The sequence below is a fragment of the Anomaloglossus baeobatrachus genome, chromosome 1, assembly GCF_048569485.1.
Source record: "Anomaloglossus baeobatrachus isolate aAnoBae1 chromosome 1, aAnoBae1.hap1, whole genome shotgun sequence".
Classification (NCBI taxonomy): Eukaryota; Metazoa; Chordata; class Amphibia; order Anura; family Aromobatidae; genus Anomaloglossus; species Anomaloglossus baeobatrachus.
Window position 1 is genome coordinate 280,538,703 of NC_134353.1, and position 19,538 is coordinate 280,558,240.

Here is a 19,538-nt window from a genome sequence, read left to right on the forward strand (position 1 = left end):
CTACCTGTAAGGAGGTGGGGCTACCTGTAATGGAGGCTAGGCTACCTGTAATGAGGTGGGGCTGCTTTTAATGGAGGCTAGGCTACCTGTAATGAGGTGGGCTTACTGGTAATGGAGGCGGGGCTACATGTAATTAAGGATGGACTACTTGTAATAAGGTGGAGCTACCTGTAATGGAGGCTGGACTACCTGTAAAGGAGGCTGGGTTACCTGTAATGAGGTGGGGCTACCTGTAATGGAGGCTGCGCTACCAGTAATAGAAGATGGGCTACCTGTAATGTGGTGGGGCAACCTGTAATGGAGACTGCTCTGCCTGTAATAGAGGCTAGGCTACATGTAATGGAGGCTGGACTACCTGTACTGGAGGGAAGGCTACCTTTAATGGAGGCTGGACTACCTATAATGAAGGCTGGACTTCCTGGAATGGAGGCTGGACTACCGGTGATAGAGGCGGGGCTACCTGTAATGAGATGGGGTTACCTCTAATGAGGTGAGGCTACCTGTAATGAAGGCTGGGCTACCTGTAATAGAGGCGAGGCTACCTGTAGTGAGGTGTGGCTACCTGTAAAGGAGGCGAGGCTATCTGTAATGGAGTCGGGGCTACCTTTAATGAAGGCTGGACGACATGTAATGAGGTGGGGCTACCTGTAATGGAGGCTAGTCTACCTGTAAGGAGGCTGGGCTACAAGTAATGGAAGATGGACTACCTGTAATGTGGTGGGGCAACCTCTAATGGAGCCTGGACTACCTGTAATGGAGGCTAGGCTACATGTAATGGAGGCTGGACTATTTGTTATGGATACGGGTTACCTTTAATAGAGGCTGGACTACCTATAATGAAGGCTGGACTACGTGAGATGGAGGCGGGGCTACTTGTGATGAGGCGGTGTAGAACACAACCCTTGTACACTTCACTATGCATTGATGAGAGCTTGTTCCCATAGGCTATAGCCCTCAGCAGTGACCAGATACAGACTGCCATAGACAGGCCAGGGCTCCGCTACATGAGGCGTCCAGCAGTAATCGGACAGCTTCCTCCTCTGGGAAGGTGACTGCTGAGAGATGCAGGCGGACACAAGCGCATCCTGTCTGTGCATCACTTTAGACAGCGCCACCTACAGGTCCAGGACTAGTGCGCCTGACAAGTCATGTGATCTGTGACGTCATCTCTCTGCGCCAATCTCTGCCCTCAGATAGAGGTAAGCGCCGCAGCTCATGTGCGGTATCTGGAGACCTGTGGGGAGCGGGGGATGCGGTCCGGCTGCGAGGGAGGGAGGTCGTGCTGAGGGGAGGGTGGGCTCAGCTGTGCCCGGGGCAGCGACCACACCGGACACTGCGGCGCCTGGCCAGGACACGTGTACCACGGACGGACAGCAGCTGGGTGGCAGCCATGTCCGGGGGAAGCTGGCATCTAATTGTCCTCCGGACCTTTCTCGCTCTCATAAGAACTTTGTCTTCTCAGCTGAGTTCCCACTGGTACTCGTGTAACAGCAGGGAGCTGAGGAGACAGGACGGAGGAGGTATATAATGGACGCACACAGCACCAGAAAATAGCAGGGATAGGTCAGGGGACAGCAGGGAGCTGAGGGGACAGAGGAGGTATATAATGGACGCACACAGCACCAGAAAATAGCAGGGATAGGTCAGGGGACAGCAGGGAGCTGAGGGGACGGAGGAGGTATATAATGGACGCACACCGCACCAGAAAATAGCAGGGATAGGTCAGGGGACAGCAGGGAGCTGAGGGGACGGAGGAGGTGTATAATGGACGCACACAGCACCAGAAAATAGCAGGGATAGGTCAGGGGACAGCAGGGAGCTGAGGGGACGGAGGAGGTGTATAATGGACGCACACAGCACCAGAAAATAGCAGGGATAGGTCAGGGGACAGCAGGGAGCTGAGGGGACAGAGGACGTGTATAATGGACGCACACAGCACCAGAAAGTAGCAGCTCTTTCCTCCTGATAATCCGGCACATGCAGATGGGAACTTGCCCTTTACAATGTAGTTCTCAGCGGGCCCAGGTTTGGGTTGGAAACTGATACCAGCCCTCGTCACTCGCTACTGGTATTTCCTCCGGATTTTGTGAACGCTGCAGCCATCACATTGGGACAGATACCTGTCTGGTGCATCACTCCTCTGCGTTTGTCCTTATTTACACACATACACATCCATTCTTTTGTATGGAATGAAATCCTCTTGGCGAGTTCCCAAGCTTCTAGCAGTTGGTGCAGTGTTAGAATATTCGTGTGTCTTCTGGGGGCCGCTTATTTTCATTCTGACCCATTCACGTTAATGGCCGAGTAGGACATATTTTTGTTATTTCTTAAGGTGGCTTTACACGCTACGATATTGCTAGCAATTTCTAGCGATATCGAGCATGTAAGTACCCGCCCCCGTCGCGCATGCGATTGTTTGTGATCGCTGCCGTAGCAAACATTATCGCTATGGCAGCGTCACTCGTACTTACCTGGTCGGCGGCGTCGCTGTGACTGCCGAACAATCCCTCCTTCAAGGGGGAGGGACGTAACATCTCGCCCACCTCCTTCCTTTCGCATTGGGGCCGGTGGCAGGTAAGGAGACGTTCCTCGCTCCTGCGGTGTCACACACAGCGATGTGTGCTGCCGCATGAGCAATGAACAACATGGATAAACAACCCTTACCGATTTTTGAGTTTGGGACGACCTCTCCATGGTGAACGATTTTCCCCATTTTTGAGGTCGCCTAAGGTCGCTGGTAAGTGTCACACGCTGCGATATCGTTAATGACGCCGGATGTGCGTCACTAACAACGTGACCCCGACGACAAAGCATTAACGATATCGTAGCGTGTAAAGCCCCCTTTAGTGCCGGCCAGTGCTCAGCAGTGAGGCCTGACGTGGATAGCCCCATGCGATTCTAAGCTGTCGGTGAATCTCTGACAGATGTAGCGCTGACATGTGGTGGATAAGGCTTGATTTCCGGGCTGGTGCCACTGTGTGTTTGGTGGCCATCTGAGCAATGCTGCACTATTGGCCCAGGCATCACTCACATGGAGGTGACCTGAGATGGGGTGTAGTGTTATACCCTGGGACCAGCCTCATTTACATAAAGATTCAGTGCTTTTCTCAGCAATAGAATATCCTTTTGTGGCCAGTAAGGTGTGGCGGTCGCTAGAACTCATTTGCACCCTCCCTAATTGTGTGATTAGTGAAGCTGCGTACTAGTTTCATTTAAACAGACCTTACTGAAGTCAGTGCGGTCTATGAAATGCACTGATATTACAGGCTTTCCACCGTAAGGGCTCATTCACATGACCAGCTTTATTTTTCATTAAAAAATAGCCTGATGAAACTGACCACTCTGGGGATAAAAACTGCCACACACCGAATTCGGATGAAATATTGAGATAAGAAAACACTGAAGGAATGTGGACTGATTTTCTTATACGCGAAAATCGCTGAGGTCTAAATGAGCCCTAAAGGCCTCTCTTTGGGAACCTGACCGCTGTCCCGTGCTGCTGAGCTGTGGGGAGCGTGGAATGGAGTCTGGCTCTGTCATTTGTGCCATGTGTGTGTTACTGTGATATGCTGTTTTACAACTCCTCCCTCCTCGTCCCATCCACATGGGAGATGACAATTGCTACTGATAAGAATCTCTGTAATGTAACCTTCTGTCTACACTGAATACAGATTTTACCAGAGGTGAGAATTTTGGGAATGAATGGTCAGTTCTGGCGGAGAAAGAAGCAGATTTCTATGACAAGATATATTACCAAGTTTCTTATTTTCTCATGGACTGTTGATTTTTGAAAGAATAATTAAACCAACTGTTATTTAGAGTGAAAGGTCATTTGAATCAGTTGGGATTCACAGGTGTACCAACATGCAAAAAAAGACAGTTTGCACTCTGATAATGCTAAAGTATGGAAACCATGAATGTGTGAACATGGACCTGCATTACTGCTAAGGAAAATCTAAGAAAAATGAGATATTTAGCATATGTGGCCATTTGTATATCTGCCCAGTTGCCACGTCATGGCATATCTCATAACTGGGAACCTACACTATTCTGAAGCCTCTCTCTGGGTTAAAAACCTCCTGTGTATGGGCAAGTAGGAACCTGCTATATAGGATAAGATTACCTGTGGCAACTGGGGGAGGGGTGCACGGTCAGAAGGTATGACCCTCTTAATATAAAGAGGGTCATACCTTCTGACCGTGCAGCCCTCCCCCAGTTGCCACAGGTAATCTTATCCTACCGTGTTTTTCCAAAAATAAGACACGGTCTTATATTTTTTTTTTGCCCCCCAAAAAAGCACTAGGGCTTATTCTTGGAGAAACATGGTTGGGGTAAGTTTACCCCCCAAAAAAGCAGACCCCCCCCCCCACTTCCCAGGAGACTCGTACTCACCAGACCAGGACGTCTGCATGGTTCCCCGGTCCTCCTGTGATCTCCGGTCGGTGCTGAACGCCATCCTACCCTGCTGCTAGCTGACACACACAGAAGATCCCAGACACACACACACACACACACACACACGCTCACACACACACATCCGATCGCAGGCACACACATCCTATCGCAGGCACACACAGCCGATCAGATACACACATCCTATCACAGGCGCACACACAGCCGATTGCAGACACACACAGCCGATTGCAGGCACACACAGCCGATTGCAGACACACACAGCCGATTGCAGACACACACAGCCGATTGCAGACACACATCACATCCAGCACTTACGGCAGCAGGGAATGAGAGCAAGTCACGTGTCCGGCCGCAGGTCCTGTTCGTCGTGCTGCACCGCACTGCCTCTCAGGATTCTCCCAGCGAGAAGAGATCGGTGTCACTGGATGAGGTGAGTGTGTATGCGATCCGATGTTTGTGTGTGTGATCTGACTGTGTGTGCGATCCGATGTTTGTGTGAGAGATCTGGTGTGTGTGTGTGAGAGCTGATGTGTGCGATCACTGCAGGTCCTGCTGCTCGGTGTCTGGTGAGTGTAATTGCCGGGTGCCGCTGTGTATAATGAAGTGTCCTGCAGTATCTAACTTTTTTAGCTGCATGGACACTTCATTATTGATCCGGGACTAGGGCTTATTTTCGGGGCAGGGCTTATATTTAAGCCTTTCTCCGAAAATGCTGAAAATTCCTGCTAGGGCTTATTTTTGGGGGAGGTCTTATTTTTGGAAAAACACGGTATATAGCAGGTTCCTACGTGCCCATACACAGGAGGTTTTTAACCCAGAGAGAGGCTTCAGAATAGTGTAGGTACCCAATTACGAGATATGCCGTGAAGGGGCAACTGGGCAGATATACAAATGGCCATTTATGTATGCTAAATATCTCATTTTTCTTAGATTTTCCTTAGCAGTAATGCAGGTCCATGTTCACACATTCATGGTTTCCATACTTTAGCATTATCAGAGCGCAAGCTGTCTTTTTTTTGTATTTTTTTGTCATCTTCAGTTATGCACCTGTTCACACGTCAGTTTGGTGAGTGCAGTCAGTCTTTTTTTATCTATATTAGGAGGTGTACTAATATGACAGTAAAGAGGGCTTCCAGCAGGCCCAAAGCTGCTATTGTGACCTATAATCACCCTATGATCGCCTCCTAGGGTAGAGATGTGGGGGGTAATAGATACCGAAACAGTGTCCCCCTGAGATCTTCTGCCTTAAATGACTTTGTTAAAGGGGTATTCCAGAGAGAAAAAAAAATATTCTAATGGCCATGCCCTCATAAATATTGATGAACAAGCCCAAACTGTAAAACGTTTGGGGTTCACACCGGATCTCAGACTCACACGGACTTTTAAAGGGAACCTGTCACCTAGAATATGCGTTCATTCGATCCTGCGCGCATTGCAGCAGGCTTCGTTTCCGGGTGTTCAGTAGCCGGCTTCAGACGGGCACTGCGCATGCGCAGTGCAAGTGCACGTCTGAAACTGACAAGGAGAGCCCGGAAGAGAAGCCTGCTGCAATGCGCGCAGGATCGAATGAACGATGGGGACGTCGCTCCATGGTATCACGCCCACAGGGGCGTGATACCACGGAAATATGCAGACGTCCTTAGGGCAAGGCACCGCCCCTGTGACCATATTCCCTGCTATTTACATACGAGATATGAAGGTAATAAAACGTTTTTATCACTTTCATATTATACAATTTTATAGCACAGGGATGGGTAGGGAGGTGTAATTAGGGCACACATGCGTCTGCTGATAGCTCAGAACGCATATTCTAGGTGACAGGTTCCCTTTAAAAAAAAAAAAAAGTCAGAATTTGTGTCAAAGACCCGGTGCTTTACGTATACTAACCACTCAATTGAGCATTTGGTGTTGGCCCAGTGAGAGCCACTTGCAGTCTCTCAAAGGCTCTCACTTATTTTCGGATGCTGTGCATTAAAAAAAACCCATACACCACAACACCCCTGTTTGGGAATGCTCTGATTATGGCTGGCTATATGTGGGCGAAAAGCCAAACTTCCCAATCATTGACTTCCATTATACTTGTTACTGGAGGCGGGCCCGTTAGTGACCTATATGGGGTTTGGGCTCTGGGATAGAGTTCAGGTCAAGTTCGCATCCCAAACTGAACTGATAACTATAGCCCTGCTGAACTCGAGCTTTCACAAGTCTGCTCATCTCTACTGAAAAACTCCAAAGAAAACATCCATTGTGCTGTTTTCCACTCTCACAGCACCTGCAATTCAGTGTGAGGGTACGCTCACAAGAGTGTATGAATCGGACGAGTGCAATGTGAGAAAATCTCGCGTTGCACTCAGACCAATGTTATTCAGTGAGGGAGAGTAGATGGTCAGCTTTTTTCTCATCCAGATTCTAGATGAGAGAAAAGTCATAGCATGATGCAGGTGTCTGCGAGAGCCGTGTCACCTGCACCCATACAAGTCTATGGGTGCGAGTGGAACATCGGATTGCACTCGGATGACATCCGAGTGCAGTGTGATAATCGCATCAGCTGATAATGGAGGCGATGGGGGGATTAACCCCTCCCTGTCCTGCACAGCTCCCGCCCCTTCCTCCGTAGCTGTAGGATCTGGTCACAGTCGCGTGACACTTGGCTCTCGCTGGCAGCACAGCGGGAGCCGAGGGTCATTAGCATATTGCATCCGATGCCATAGCATCCTGTGAATCCAGCCTATGGCTGGTTTCAGACGTCCGTGTTTAATCAGGTACCAGTCACATGCATGGTTATGGCCATACTTGGGTCATACGTGGGTTACACGTGTGTCATTCGTGTGACATCCGTGTTTGCATACGTGCGACACGTACCGGGTAAAACACGAGTCTCTGTAATGAAAAGATGTTCTATATTTACCTGTATCCAGCGATGCTGTCTCTGGCTCTGCTGCGTCCCGCTCCTGATCCCCGCTCATTAATTTCATTGATTATTCACTGCCTGAGGATCTGGAAGCCGGAGCATCGCGGGGACAGGCTGGGTACAGCACAGCCGAGGACAGCACCGCCGGGGACATCACCGGGGACATCGCCGGTTACAGGTGAGTATACAGCAGTTTGTGCAGTGACATCCAGGGACTCATCAGGGTTCCCAATGAACTCTCATGAACCCATGGAAGTCACCATTGTGACACTCGCTGTAGCGCAGTTGTCACAGGGGTGTCATCAGAAGGTTGTCAGGAGGTCATTGGGAAATCCGATGACCTTCTGAACTGCCAGCAGTGTGTGCAGGGATGGATACTCACCTGTCACTAGCGATGTCCCCAGCGATGCTGTCCTTAGCGGTGCTGTCTCCTTCGCTGTCACTGCTCTCAGCTGCGGTGAATAATCAATGAAAATAATGAGCGGGGGTCAGGAGCGGGAGGCAGCAGAGCCGGAGACAGAATCGCTGGATACAGGTAACTATAGAAAATCTTTTTATTTTAAAACCTGTGTTTTCTCCGCTACATGTCACACTGATGTCACACGATCACATCAGTGTGCGGTCCGTGTGACATCCGTGCTGCCGGAGAAAAAACAGGCACGTCTCTGTGTGAAATAGCGGGGCCACGCAGTCCGTGTGAAAACACCGCCGTGTGAGAGTGCACAATAGGGTAACATGGGTACGTGTGATCTCAGTGTTAAAAACGGATGCCACACGTACCTAAAACACAGACGCCTGAAACCAGCCTAAGGCTGAGTTCACATGTCCTGTAATCATCTGTTAGATTGGAAACTGCAGAGATCCTTTGGGAAAAAGTACTGCAAACACAACTTTTTGTCCGTTTTTAAATAACTGAATTCTGCCGGATGTGGGGTTTTTTTTGTTTTTTTTTTTAACGTTGAAGTGTATGGAGATTGGATCTGTTAACGGATTGCTATTTAGTTGTCCACTATTTTTGCATTTGTAATGGATCCATTTTTTCTTACAGGATTCATTACAAATGTAAGATAAATAGCAATCTGTTCTCCATAGACTCCAATGTAAAAAAGCGGATCCTGTAGAAATAATTTTTCCAACGGTTCTTTTTAGGATCTGTTCTGACAGATGATTACAGGACATGTGAACTCAGCTGCTCCTTAGTGCTCCCCCTCCCTTCTGGGATGTTACATCGCACACGTGGCCTGCTCCCTGATTAGGACTGAAGGGAAGCAGATATCACCGGGCTGGCAGCTGATAGCAGGGAACAGGCCATGCCCCCTGATATGTGATGTAACATCTTAGAACGGAGGGGGAGCACCAAGGAGCAGCGCCAGTGTTACACTGAATTACATTGAGGGTACTATACTACGGATATTATCCTTAGAGGTTGGGGGTATGGCTGATCTCCCCACAGTACCCCTTTAAGTCCTACATTTTAGCTCTGCATTTCCATGAGAAAACTACTTTTAATTCTAATGCAAATGATGTGGCTTTCCCACACCCCCTGTGTAGCCAAGGGCTAAGTGCACTGTTAATCCCCTCCCCCTCTCTGCTTCTGACCGAGGCTCACTTGTCCAGTGACTGTTGCCTGAACTTTGCTTGGTGCCTTCTCCTTTACATGTACATCGGCTGAACCCTGCCACATACATGCAGTGTCAATGTGGACACCTTGGGCAGTCACATCCTCCACTGTAAACCTGTCCTCTACATTTCCAGGTGTATCAGTGAAGCCAGCAGCGTCGGAGAGGCTCCTGTTAGGCGGCTTTCACACTACATTTTTTTAACATGCGTCCTGAACGTGTTTTTTTTAACGCAGAAACGGATCCAGTGCAAATGCGTTTTCATTTCAATGCATTTGCAATGGACTCGCGTTAACATGCGTTCACCTGCGTTTGCGTGCGTTATAGTGAGGATCCAGCGACTTGCAGTTTTTTAACATCTTTCAAAAACGCTACTTGTAGCGTTTTTGAGCTGCGTCCAACTTCTGCAAATTGCTGGATCCTGACTAAACAGCACGTAAACGTATGTGAACGCTTGCATGCTGATAGACAGGATCCTGCTTGCTCTACTGAGCATGCTCAGAAGCCAGCCCCGTGATCAGTATATCTCTCTCCTCCCTCTGTCTCTCTCCTACCTCTCTGTCTCTCCCCCTCCCCCTCCCTCTCTCTCCCCCTCCCTCTCTCTCCCTCTGTCTCTCCCCCTCCCCCTCCCTCTCTCTCCCCTTCCCTCTCTCTCCCCCGAGAGCTGCGGACACTCGTAACCAAGGTAAACATCGGGTAACCACTTATCTTAGTTACCCGATGTTTACGTTGGTAACGTGTGCAGGGAGCCCGGCTCCTAGCAGCTGCAGACGCTTGTAACCAAAGTAAATATCGGGTATCCAAGCAAGTATACCCGATGTTTACCTTGGTTACGAGCCTCGCAGCTGTCAGATGCCGGCTCCCAGTCTGGCACATTTAGTTCCCATCACTCCCGATCACATGACTCCAATGCCCGCCCCTAAACATCCAGTGACAGGATCCTGCAAAGTAACACATGCGTTTGCATGCGTTTTTTGCTGTAAAAGCAGGATCCGCTTTTGCAGCAAAAAAACGTTCAGGACGCATGTTAAAAAGACGTAGTGTGAAAGCAGCCTAAACAGCACTCAAACGTATGTGAACGCTGGTATACTGATAGACAGGATCCTGCTTGCTCTACTGAGCATGCCCAGAAACCAGCCTGGCGTGATCAGTCCCTCTCCCCCTCCCTCTTTCCCCCTCCCTCTTTCCCCCTCCCTCTCTGTCTCTCTCCCCCTCCCTCTCTGTCTCTCTCCCCCTCCCTCTCTGTCTCTCTCCCCCTCCCTCTCTGTCTCTCTCCCCCTCCCTCTCTGTCTGTCTCCCCCTCCCTCTCTGCCTGTCTCCCCCTCCCCCTCTGCCTGTCTCCCCCTCCCCCTCTGCCTGTCTCCCCCTCCCCCTCTGCCTGTCTCCCCCTCCCCCTCTGCCTGTCTCCCCCTCCCTCCCCCTGAGAGCTGCGGACACTCGTAACCAAGGTAAATATCGGGTAACCAAGCAAGTTACCCGATGTTTACCTTAGTTACGAGCCTCCGCAGCTGTCAGATGCCGGCTCCCAGTCTGTCATGTTCAGTTCAGCAAGCATTGTTGACCTTTGGGAGATCAACATATCCGCTGCGGAGACACCATCACGTGTTTCTCAACGCAGTGATTCTAGAGCAACGTCCCCTGGGAAGTATGCAAATAAGAAAGCCGCGGAGACACCATCACATGTTTCTCAACGCTGCGTTATGTTGATCTCCCAAAGGTCAACAATGCTTGCTTAAGTAGTCTTTTACTAGGCATTGCCCCCACTAGCCAGATTCCTACTCCACACTGATGAGGGGCAAATACCCCGAGACGGCTGTCTGTGGATGGATACCATGTTTGGTATAGGTGGTCTCCTTGACTGGAGACTGCCCTTCCCGTGGTTGTTCCTTCCCGGTGAAAGACCTGGCTAGTTTCCTGGCAGCGTTGAGAAACACGTGATGGTGTCTCCGCGGCTTTCTCATTTGCTTATTGTCATGTTCAGTTCCACTGACTCCCGATCACATGACTCCAATGCCCGCCTCTAAACATCCAGTGACAGGATCCTGCAAAGTAACACATGCTTTTGCATGCGTTTTTCTTTGTAAAAGCATGATCCGCTTTTACAGCAAAAAAACGTTCAATACGCATGTTAAAAAAAAAGTGTGAAAGCAGCCTAAGGAGACCGTAACTGCCCAGACTCGTGAGATCAGGCAGCGCCCGCTCTGAGCTAGCAAACGCTGTCAATCAGAAGTGGGGAAGGTCACAAAATGTGAACTGAAGGGGATGTAACAGTGCAGTCCTTGGCCACACCAAGGGTATGCCGAAGACCACTCATTTGCATTTGGAAGAAAAGTAATTTTCTCAGGCACTGTACCACGGAAATATATAGCGCTAGTATGATTTTCTATCTATAGTGTCTAAGTCCCCTATATCACTGTAAAGATGGTTTAAAGAGAATCTGTTAGCAGTTTTGTACTATCTAAAGTACAACCAGGGCCATATTTACGCTGCCATACTGATAACGTGATACTTGAGGTGAAGAAATCCATTTTATATATTTTCTTTAATCTGTGTTTGAAGTTTTCTTCTATTCATATCTTCATGCATCGGGTCAGGACTGGTGGAAGGGTCTTCAGCTCTTTTCCAGCCCCTCTGCGTGTCTTCTCTTGGTCCGTCTTTAAATTTTGTGCTGCCTGTCCTAGCCGCGGTCAGCACTTGCACAGATTGATCTCATGGAGGACTTGTGTAAAATAGCGCCGGTCACACTGAGTAACCTGCGCATGCGCAGCTGCTGGAACCATTTTCCTCCTGACTGCCAAGAGACCAATCTGCACAAGCGTCACCCATTCTGGTGTAAATTTTATATTGGTGCTCTCCTAGCTGATTAAATTTCTAATCGGTATGGCATCACCAATATGGCCTTTACTTCATAAAACACTGCAGACAGCTCCTCTAACATGCATTATGGGGGTGACAGACTCTTTGTAAACATTTTTCAACCACAAGGCAACCCCTTTTATGTAAACAAAGGCCTGCAAGGGCTATGACATCCACATTTATTTTGCTTGGTAGTCACCAATGTACAACAAATAACCTTGGCTTCAAAAGTGAAAGAAATAAATGCGTAAAAGAAGTGACCAATCTGCTAACGACGTCCAAAAAGATATTAGAAAAGCCACTTCAGAGAAAACACAGCAGGCATTTACCTGAAGGGTCTTTTGCTTCAAAAACCATGCAGATGTAAGCCAACATTGCACGTACCCTAAGGCCCTGTGCGCACGCTGCGGATTTACCTGCAGAATTGCAGCGGATTTTGCTGCTGAAAATGTTTATAACATTTCTGCAGTCCTTCTCCAGCAAAATCTATGGGGATTTAAAAAAGCTGTGTGCACACTGCGTTTTTTTTTTTATACCTGCGCATTTACCTGCGGAATTTCCACTGCGGCATTAATGTGTATGTCACTACTTTTCTGCAGGTCCCTGCGGTTTTGCTATTATTGGTAAAAAAAACCCACAGGGACCAACCTGCTGCAAATCCGCAGAAATTCTGCATCAAATTGCGGCAAACTGCATGCGGATTTCTTTGTGGTTTTGGTGCGGTTCTTTACTGCAGGTGCGGGATTCTTTCACAGGGTCCGGTTTTTCCTTAAGAAAGTCTTTTTCTAGTGCGCACATAGCCTTAAAATGGAGACTGCTGGTCTCCAGCATTGACGACGAGGGCCATTGGAAAACTGAGAACTGAAACCTTTCTGGTCTTTGCTTGTAGATTTCCAGCTTCTGTGGATACAATCCCTTGGCAGCCATTTACTGTCCATACATGTAAGTGCCTCTCTTAATCATCTTCTTACGGTGGAATGCTACCTTATCTTTAGAACCGTGTCTTGTTAAAAATAGCAGAAGCTTTGTGATAATTTGTGTACGATACCACTGGCTGCCTCCAAAAATGTGCACTTCTTTAAAACAAATCTGTCAGCAGGTTTTTGCTCTATAATTTGAGGACAGCATGAGGTAGGGATTAGAACACTGAATTCAGTGAACTGTCACTTTTTAGGCTGTGTGCTGTTGTTTAGTTACAGTGAAGTTTTTTTATCACCCGCAGCTTACTACTGCTTGGACAACAGCAGCACCTGAGCCCTGGTCAGACTACCTCCTGATAAGCAGCTCACTGTCAATAGACATTGTGCACAGAGAGCCTAATGTGGATGGGGGCAGCTTTCTGAGCTCTACTACATCTTAGAACTCTGATTGTGTCACAGCTGCTGCACCCAGTATAAGCTAAGTGATAAATCATTGGAATCAGGGCCTCTTTTCCTACATTACGCTGCTCTCAGATGAGATAAAGCCAGGTGACAGATTCCCTTTAAGGGTATGTGTGCAGCATGTTACAGACGCAGACGGACTTGCATCATTTTTGAAGCAGAAGATGTTAGGAAAACTGCTGCCGTGTTTTTACTGAAGTGCCATCTTTAGCAGTTGTGTTGGGGCTTTTTGCGGTGGCTTGGCTGCTGGTTTGTGTGTGCGTTGGTTGTTTTTTTTAATACTAATTTTTTATATAAAATAGTGGCGGTTTCCAAGCAGAGGGTGCCTGAAGAACTCTTAGATAAATCTGCGGCAGATCTGTGGTTGCAGTGAAATTGTGGACAATCAGTGCCAGGTTTGTGGCTGTGTACAAATGGAACAATATGTCCATGATTTCACTGCAACCACAGATCTGCCAAAGATTTATCTCTGTGTGTGACGGGGCCTTTAGTTCCTTCACGATTTTTGAAACCTGAAATGGTTAAGCTAACATATACACAGCAATGTCAAAAACGTTCATATGTTTTATCTTTTTTTATTGATTGTTTTTTCAGGCATGTTCCAGGCAGAATCTGCCTCAGAAAAAACGTGTACTGTTTTTTCTATCGGGCTCCACGTAACCTTTTTTGCGGTAATCTGGCTGGAGACTGCGGAGTCCTGAATGTGCACACTATCAAGATTCTACTTTTTTTTGAGTCTCTACATGAGACTGCACTGATGACATCCAAGTGCAGCACCATATACACAGAGACTGACCATGGAGATCATGGATAGACTAATCTGCTCCGATCACAGTAGATGATTCTCGGCTCACAGCACAGTTTGAGCCATGTCATTAGCATATCCCATATGCAATGCTCTCACATGAGAACATATGCTAATGGGAGCCCGACCTTAGTGTGCACATTGCGTCACACTTGTGATTGAAAAATCGGTCCGATTCTCATGCCGGAGAGTAGGACGATTTTTTTTCTCACTTGTCACATGTGTGGTGTCAGTGTGCTGTCAGTGTGCGCAATCCGTTTATCCCTCAGCAGCTAATAGTCATTACAGTCACTTACAGGACCATTTATAGTGTTCTACATGATAGAATTGTATCCATAAAATCAGATGTCACTAGGATGGTCCGTGTGCTGTCCGTGTGACGTCTGTTTTTTTTCTCGCACCCATAGATTTGCATTGGTGAGTCTCACGCGAGATACCCTTGTAATTGCAGCATGCTGCGATTTTTTTTTTTTTCCCTCAATCCGATTTGGACTGAGAAAAAAAAGCAGATGGGAGCTGCCTCATTGATTAACATTGGTTAGAGGCCAAAGCGAGATTTTCTCACATTGCACTTGTGCAAGTCAATCGCAAGTGTGAAGCCAGCCTTACATAGATTACTGCAAAAGTGTATGTGGAGGCTGGAAAAACCCCTAAATTGGGCCCCTTTTCATCCAGAAAAGTGGCAGGATTTTTTGCTCCCTGTTTTTTTGTTTTGTTTGCGGTTGCAGTTATTAATCATTTACAGGAGCACTGACAATGTCCTATGTTACAGAACTATACTGTATCTGTAAAACTCAAATCCCATACTGTGGCATTTGGGGGTTTTTTTGTTTTTTTTTTCTCTTGCATCCATAGGCTTGAATGGGTAAGTCGCATCAGATTTCAGAGTCAAATTGTCGAGTAGTGAAAAAGGCTCTGCCATCTGCACTGCCCCATTGAAGAATATTGGGTCAGTAAAAAAGCAGATGGCACTCGTCCGGTGTATACTGTCATCTGAACAAGCCCTAATAGAGCCACACGGGGATGTAAGCATGGATTGTCGTATAATTAGCTTCCTCCAGTGTCATCACTTTCATAGAAAAGCTTCACGCCTCATTATTGTTCCCTTTAAGTCTCGTAATCTATAGTGGCCTCTGATGCAGATGTGAACATGGCTTTCCATATGTATTGGAGCTAGAGCTCTGCATTACCGGCTCAGAAGAACAAGTCGGGCAGCTATTCACGTTTGTTCTTGTCTGAGAGTCCCACAATGGTGTTCTTTATCGGACCAGTCACGTCATGGGTCCATGTGGAAAGTGACACGTTCCACTACCACATAGACGAGCATTGGTCAGTGTGTGTCCTGTACATGGACTGTTTTCCTGAGAGAGAAGCATTGTATGGGGGGTCAGACCCAGATGTACACTGTTGTGTGATGTCTGGCTAATATCACACGTCTGTGACTTTATCGCTGACATCCATAGTTAGTGAAATTTGTTTAGTAAATGTCATTTTAAAAAGGTTTTCCCTGATTTTGTGAAAAGTTAGTCAAGAACAGGGAACGGGTTAGATGTAAAGGAAGCTCCCTCCACTTCATTCTCTGCTTGTTTTCTGGAGCAATCACATGGCTTATGAGGCCAATTGCTAGTTTAAGCGATCCCTCGCCCATTGATTGGCTGCAGCGGTTACTTGAAGGGGACCTGTCACTTCCCATAAGTATGTCATTCTTATACCTGGTGTAAATGCCACTGTTCTCCTAAAGCTGAAGATGGTTTTCTGTTCCTCCGGTGTCTCCGCACCTGTGATGTGGCCCCCTCCTCCCTGTATATAAATCCAAGTGAAAGTGTTTTGCAGATGTAAATCTAGCTAGTGACTGCAGGCTTGTCATTTTAGGCCAGGCAACCCCTTTTATGGCCGAGTCTCATCTGCAAAATGGATGAGAATAGGACTTTTGTCTTTCCAATGGCAGAGATGATCCAGATTTTGAAGGGAACATCCTGTATATGCTGTTATCCCAGCCAGGAAGATCTGATTGTGAAATGTGTCGTGAAAGCCGCGGACCGACCATGCTATAACATGACAGACATGTAGGTCTCCGGTGGCTTCTCCCCGCTCACTTCCAATGACTGACAGGTCTCTCTACATGTGTGTATAGAAATCAAAGCAGAAAATACTATGAACATATACCCTGCTGTAAGTAAATATAATGCGTGTGTAGGCAGAGGCCTGTCCTCACAGGGCAGCAGGCGGTAAGAAGCATTATCTGGTATTAAAGTGTGTTTTACTGAAACGACCAAGCGTTTCAGAATCGGACATAACTGGCAGGGGTCATACAGGCAGTGGCGATGTATGCTGCCCACGGATTGACAGGTTCCCTTTAACCGTATGTGTGGATCTATCAAATTCCATGGGTCAGTGTCAGTCCAAAACAACAACAGCACTAGGACATGTCACCGTGTCATGTGAATGCAGCCTTAGCTTAGTCTCCCCAGTAATGGATTACTTATAACAGCTTTAAAGAGAACCAACCAGCAGGATTTTCATACATAGAGTAAGGCTATGTGCCCACGCTACAGGATTTATCGCGGATTTGACGCGGATTTTGACGCGGATTTAGCGCGGATTTGCCGAAAATCTGCAGCACAGCTACTCCCCAGCCATTTCAATGGCATTTTGGAAATGCTGTGCCCATGCTGCGGATTTTTCCGCTGCGGATTTTGCCGCGGATTTTGATGCGGAACAAACTGCAGCATGTCAATTGTTTGGTGCGGATTTGGTGCGGATTTTCTGTTTTGAATGGGGAAAAAAAAAAAAATAAAATCCGCATCAAAATCCGCGGCAAATCCGCGGCAAATCCGCGGGTGCGGATTTGCCGCGAAAGTTGCGGATTTTCAGGCAAAAAAATCCGCAGGGACCTTTTACTGTGGACACATAGCCTAAAGCCTGTGCTATACTGGCCTTATGATGCTGAATGTAAGCATAGCTTCTGTTCAGAGATTGGAGGTTTTATTTCAGAAATATGTGCAAGTAAAGTCCCAGCAATGTACGGCTATTTGATTGACAGGTGCAACAGGAAGGGCATATGTGGGTCAGGTCTTGCTATCTATTCCCGCCCCGCCTGCCTGCTCCGGAATTAACGTCTATGATGGTGACGGGGAGGAAGGCCGGGCAGGCAGACAGGAGGGAATAGATAGCAAGACCCGACCACATATTCCCTTCCTGTTGCACCTCTCTCATCAAGACTGGCAGGAAAATGCCAGTCTTTAGTGAATCAGGCCTATGTATTGACCACAAGGCAAGGAGCAGCTGAGGGTCTACGGACCCGCACTAACAACCTCATGAGGCGTTTTTGTGGTTGGGAGATCCGCGGGCTGTCTGTATATGGAGCATGGGCTTGTTGTCTGACAGCGGCCTGTGTGACTTGTGATGTGAGCACAGTGAGCAGAGACTTACGTATGGCAATATAGTGACCCCTTCTCGGGTGCCAGCCTCCCGTGTCCTGCTCCGGGCACGCGTGCATTTTTGCGATCACTTGCAGTTTCTGGTGGAAGCACCTGGCTTCATTTACTTTGATTAGGACTTGGCATCACATTGTGTATTTTCTTATCAGGTTCTGGTGGAAGCTGATTGAAAAGCCAAAGACATTCTTGGAAATAAAAGTTTCTTTGGGATTTCCATTGTAACGCAGTGAATTAACCTCTTCCATGCTTGCTGACATGTTTTCAGTAAATATTATGTGTTCTGTATTGTAAAGGGATTGACCACGAGTGTAACTTGAAAACTGTAGTAATCCAAGCACAACACCTTATGGTTCACTATAATGCCACAGAGGACAAGCAATGGCTCTGCCGGGAAGCGGTGATTGCCATGTGTGAATGTCCCCGTCACTTGTATCATCACTTTCTGCTTATTACAGACTGCAGCTAGTGATAGCAAAACCATTGTCAAGCATAAGACAGACCAATATTAATGGGCCTGTCCATTTAAATAAATAGCATTAAAGAGATGGTTCACCTTTCAGGGACATTTTTTCTTAATTAAATGCTTGTAATTAAGGCTACAAATATTTTTGTATTTCTTTATAAAGGTTGCAACTTTTCCCTTTTTGTAACCTCTTGTGTTGCACTGTTTATTGATGACTGCAGAATGAGGTAACTGAGAATCCTTCAGTCAGTCCACTGTGACAGTCTGATTGGAAGTTTGTAACTCTTATATATTTCTTTACAAGCTCCTCTCACAGTGGAACCTTGGATAAGAGTAACTTGGTTTGACAGCGTTTTGCAAGACAAGCAAAGATTTGCACAAATTTGTAACTTGGTTTAAGAGCAATGTTTTGCAATAAGAGCAGATACTGACCGTGCACACTTCCGGATCCATCCTTTCACCACACTCTGGATGTAACTTTCTGTACAGATGTACTGTATACAGTATACCATTGTACAGTACAGTATATACTATACAGCATGTCTATCAGTTTGCATTTGTGGATACAGTATTGTACTTTCTTATTGATAACCAGTGCAGCACATTGCTTGTATTGTACCTCCCACACACCAACAATTTTATTGTAAGATAATGTGCAGTTTAATTTGTTTTATGTTTTTTACTGTACAGTATTTTGTATTAGTGTACAGTAATAATTTATATGTATACCGTACATTATTTTGTGTTACTGTAATAAGTTTATGTAAATATTTTTGGGTTGTGGAATGAATTATCTGTGTTTCAATTATTTCCTATGGGAAAATTCGCTTTGATATAAGAGTAACGTGTTTAAGAGCAGACTCCCGGAACCAATTATACTCGTAATCCAAGGTTCCACTCTACATCAGTAGTGCATAGAAGCAAAGATCCTGTAAGGGTCTGTGCGCATGTTGCGTTTTTTTCATGCGTTTACGCAGCGTTTTGAACTGCAGTGTAAACGCATGCGTTCTGCGTCCCCCAACAAAGTCTATGACAGCAAATTTCATGCACACATTGCGTTTTAAAGCACAGCATTTTGTATGCCAAATTTTTTACAAAATCGCTGCGTTCTAAAAAGTAACGTCACTTCTTTTGTGCGTTCTTTGTGTTTCTCACTCTGTCTATGGCAGAGCAAGCATCCAGAACGCCTCCATTCTGTATCTATTCTGCATTCAAAATGCATCCAGAACGCTGCATTTTATTTGTCATGCCAGAACGCAACGTACGCACATACCGTAAAAGCTAATATGTATAGTATGTTGACAGCACCAATCCAGCGGGTTTTTTTTCAGTACTGGAGTGGTATAACCCGTTCCTGACATATGATGGTCTTCATATCTTGTGGATATTTCCCACAAATGGACATACCGGGACGTCATTGCTATCATGTGGGCACAGAAGCTGCTGAGAGCATAGCTTAAATGATGGTCAAACTACATCTGTCTGTTACTGTCAGCAGAAAAATAAAAAAAAAAAAACATAGCCTTCAAAATACGGTAATGCAAAAAAAATTATTTAGTAAAAATGCCTTTTTTTTGTGTGATAGTAGCCAAACCTAAAAAATTAACCTATACAATTGCTCCGATTCTCAGCCAGAAAAGTGAAGC

The 19,538-nt window shown here is 46.7% G+C and overlaps 1 protein-coding gene across 2 annotated transcripts in view; it reads left to right on the forward strand.

Moving 5' to 3' along the window:
- Positions 1-1,109: 1,109 nt before the first annotated feature.
- AIMP1 (aminoacyl tRNA synthetase complex interacting multifunctional protein 1) overlaps positions 1,110-19,538 on the forward strand; it is a 136,250-nt gene continuing 117,821 nt past the window's right edge. Inside the window, exons 1-2 of one of the 2 annotated variants that reach the window (XM_075350466.1) lie at positions 1,181-1,199; positions 12,692-12,744. In XM_075350466.1, coding sequence (XP_075206581.1) covers positions 12,743-12,744 — 2 coding nt within the window. In that variant the 5' untranslated portion in view covers positions 1,181-1,199; positions 12,692-12,742. Of the gene's footprint in view, positions 1,200-12,691; positions 12,745-19,538 lie in introns of both variants that reach the window. The other variant, XM_075350488.1, reaches the window with a different exon arrangement.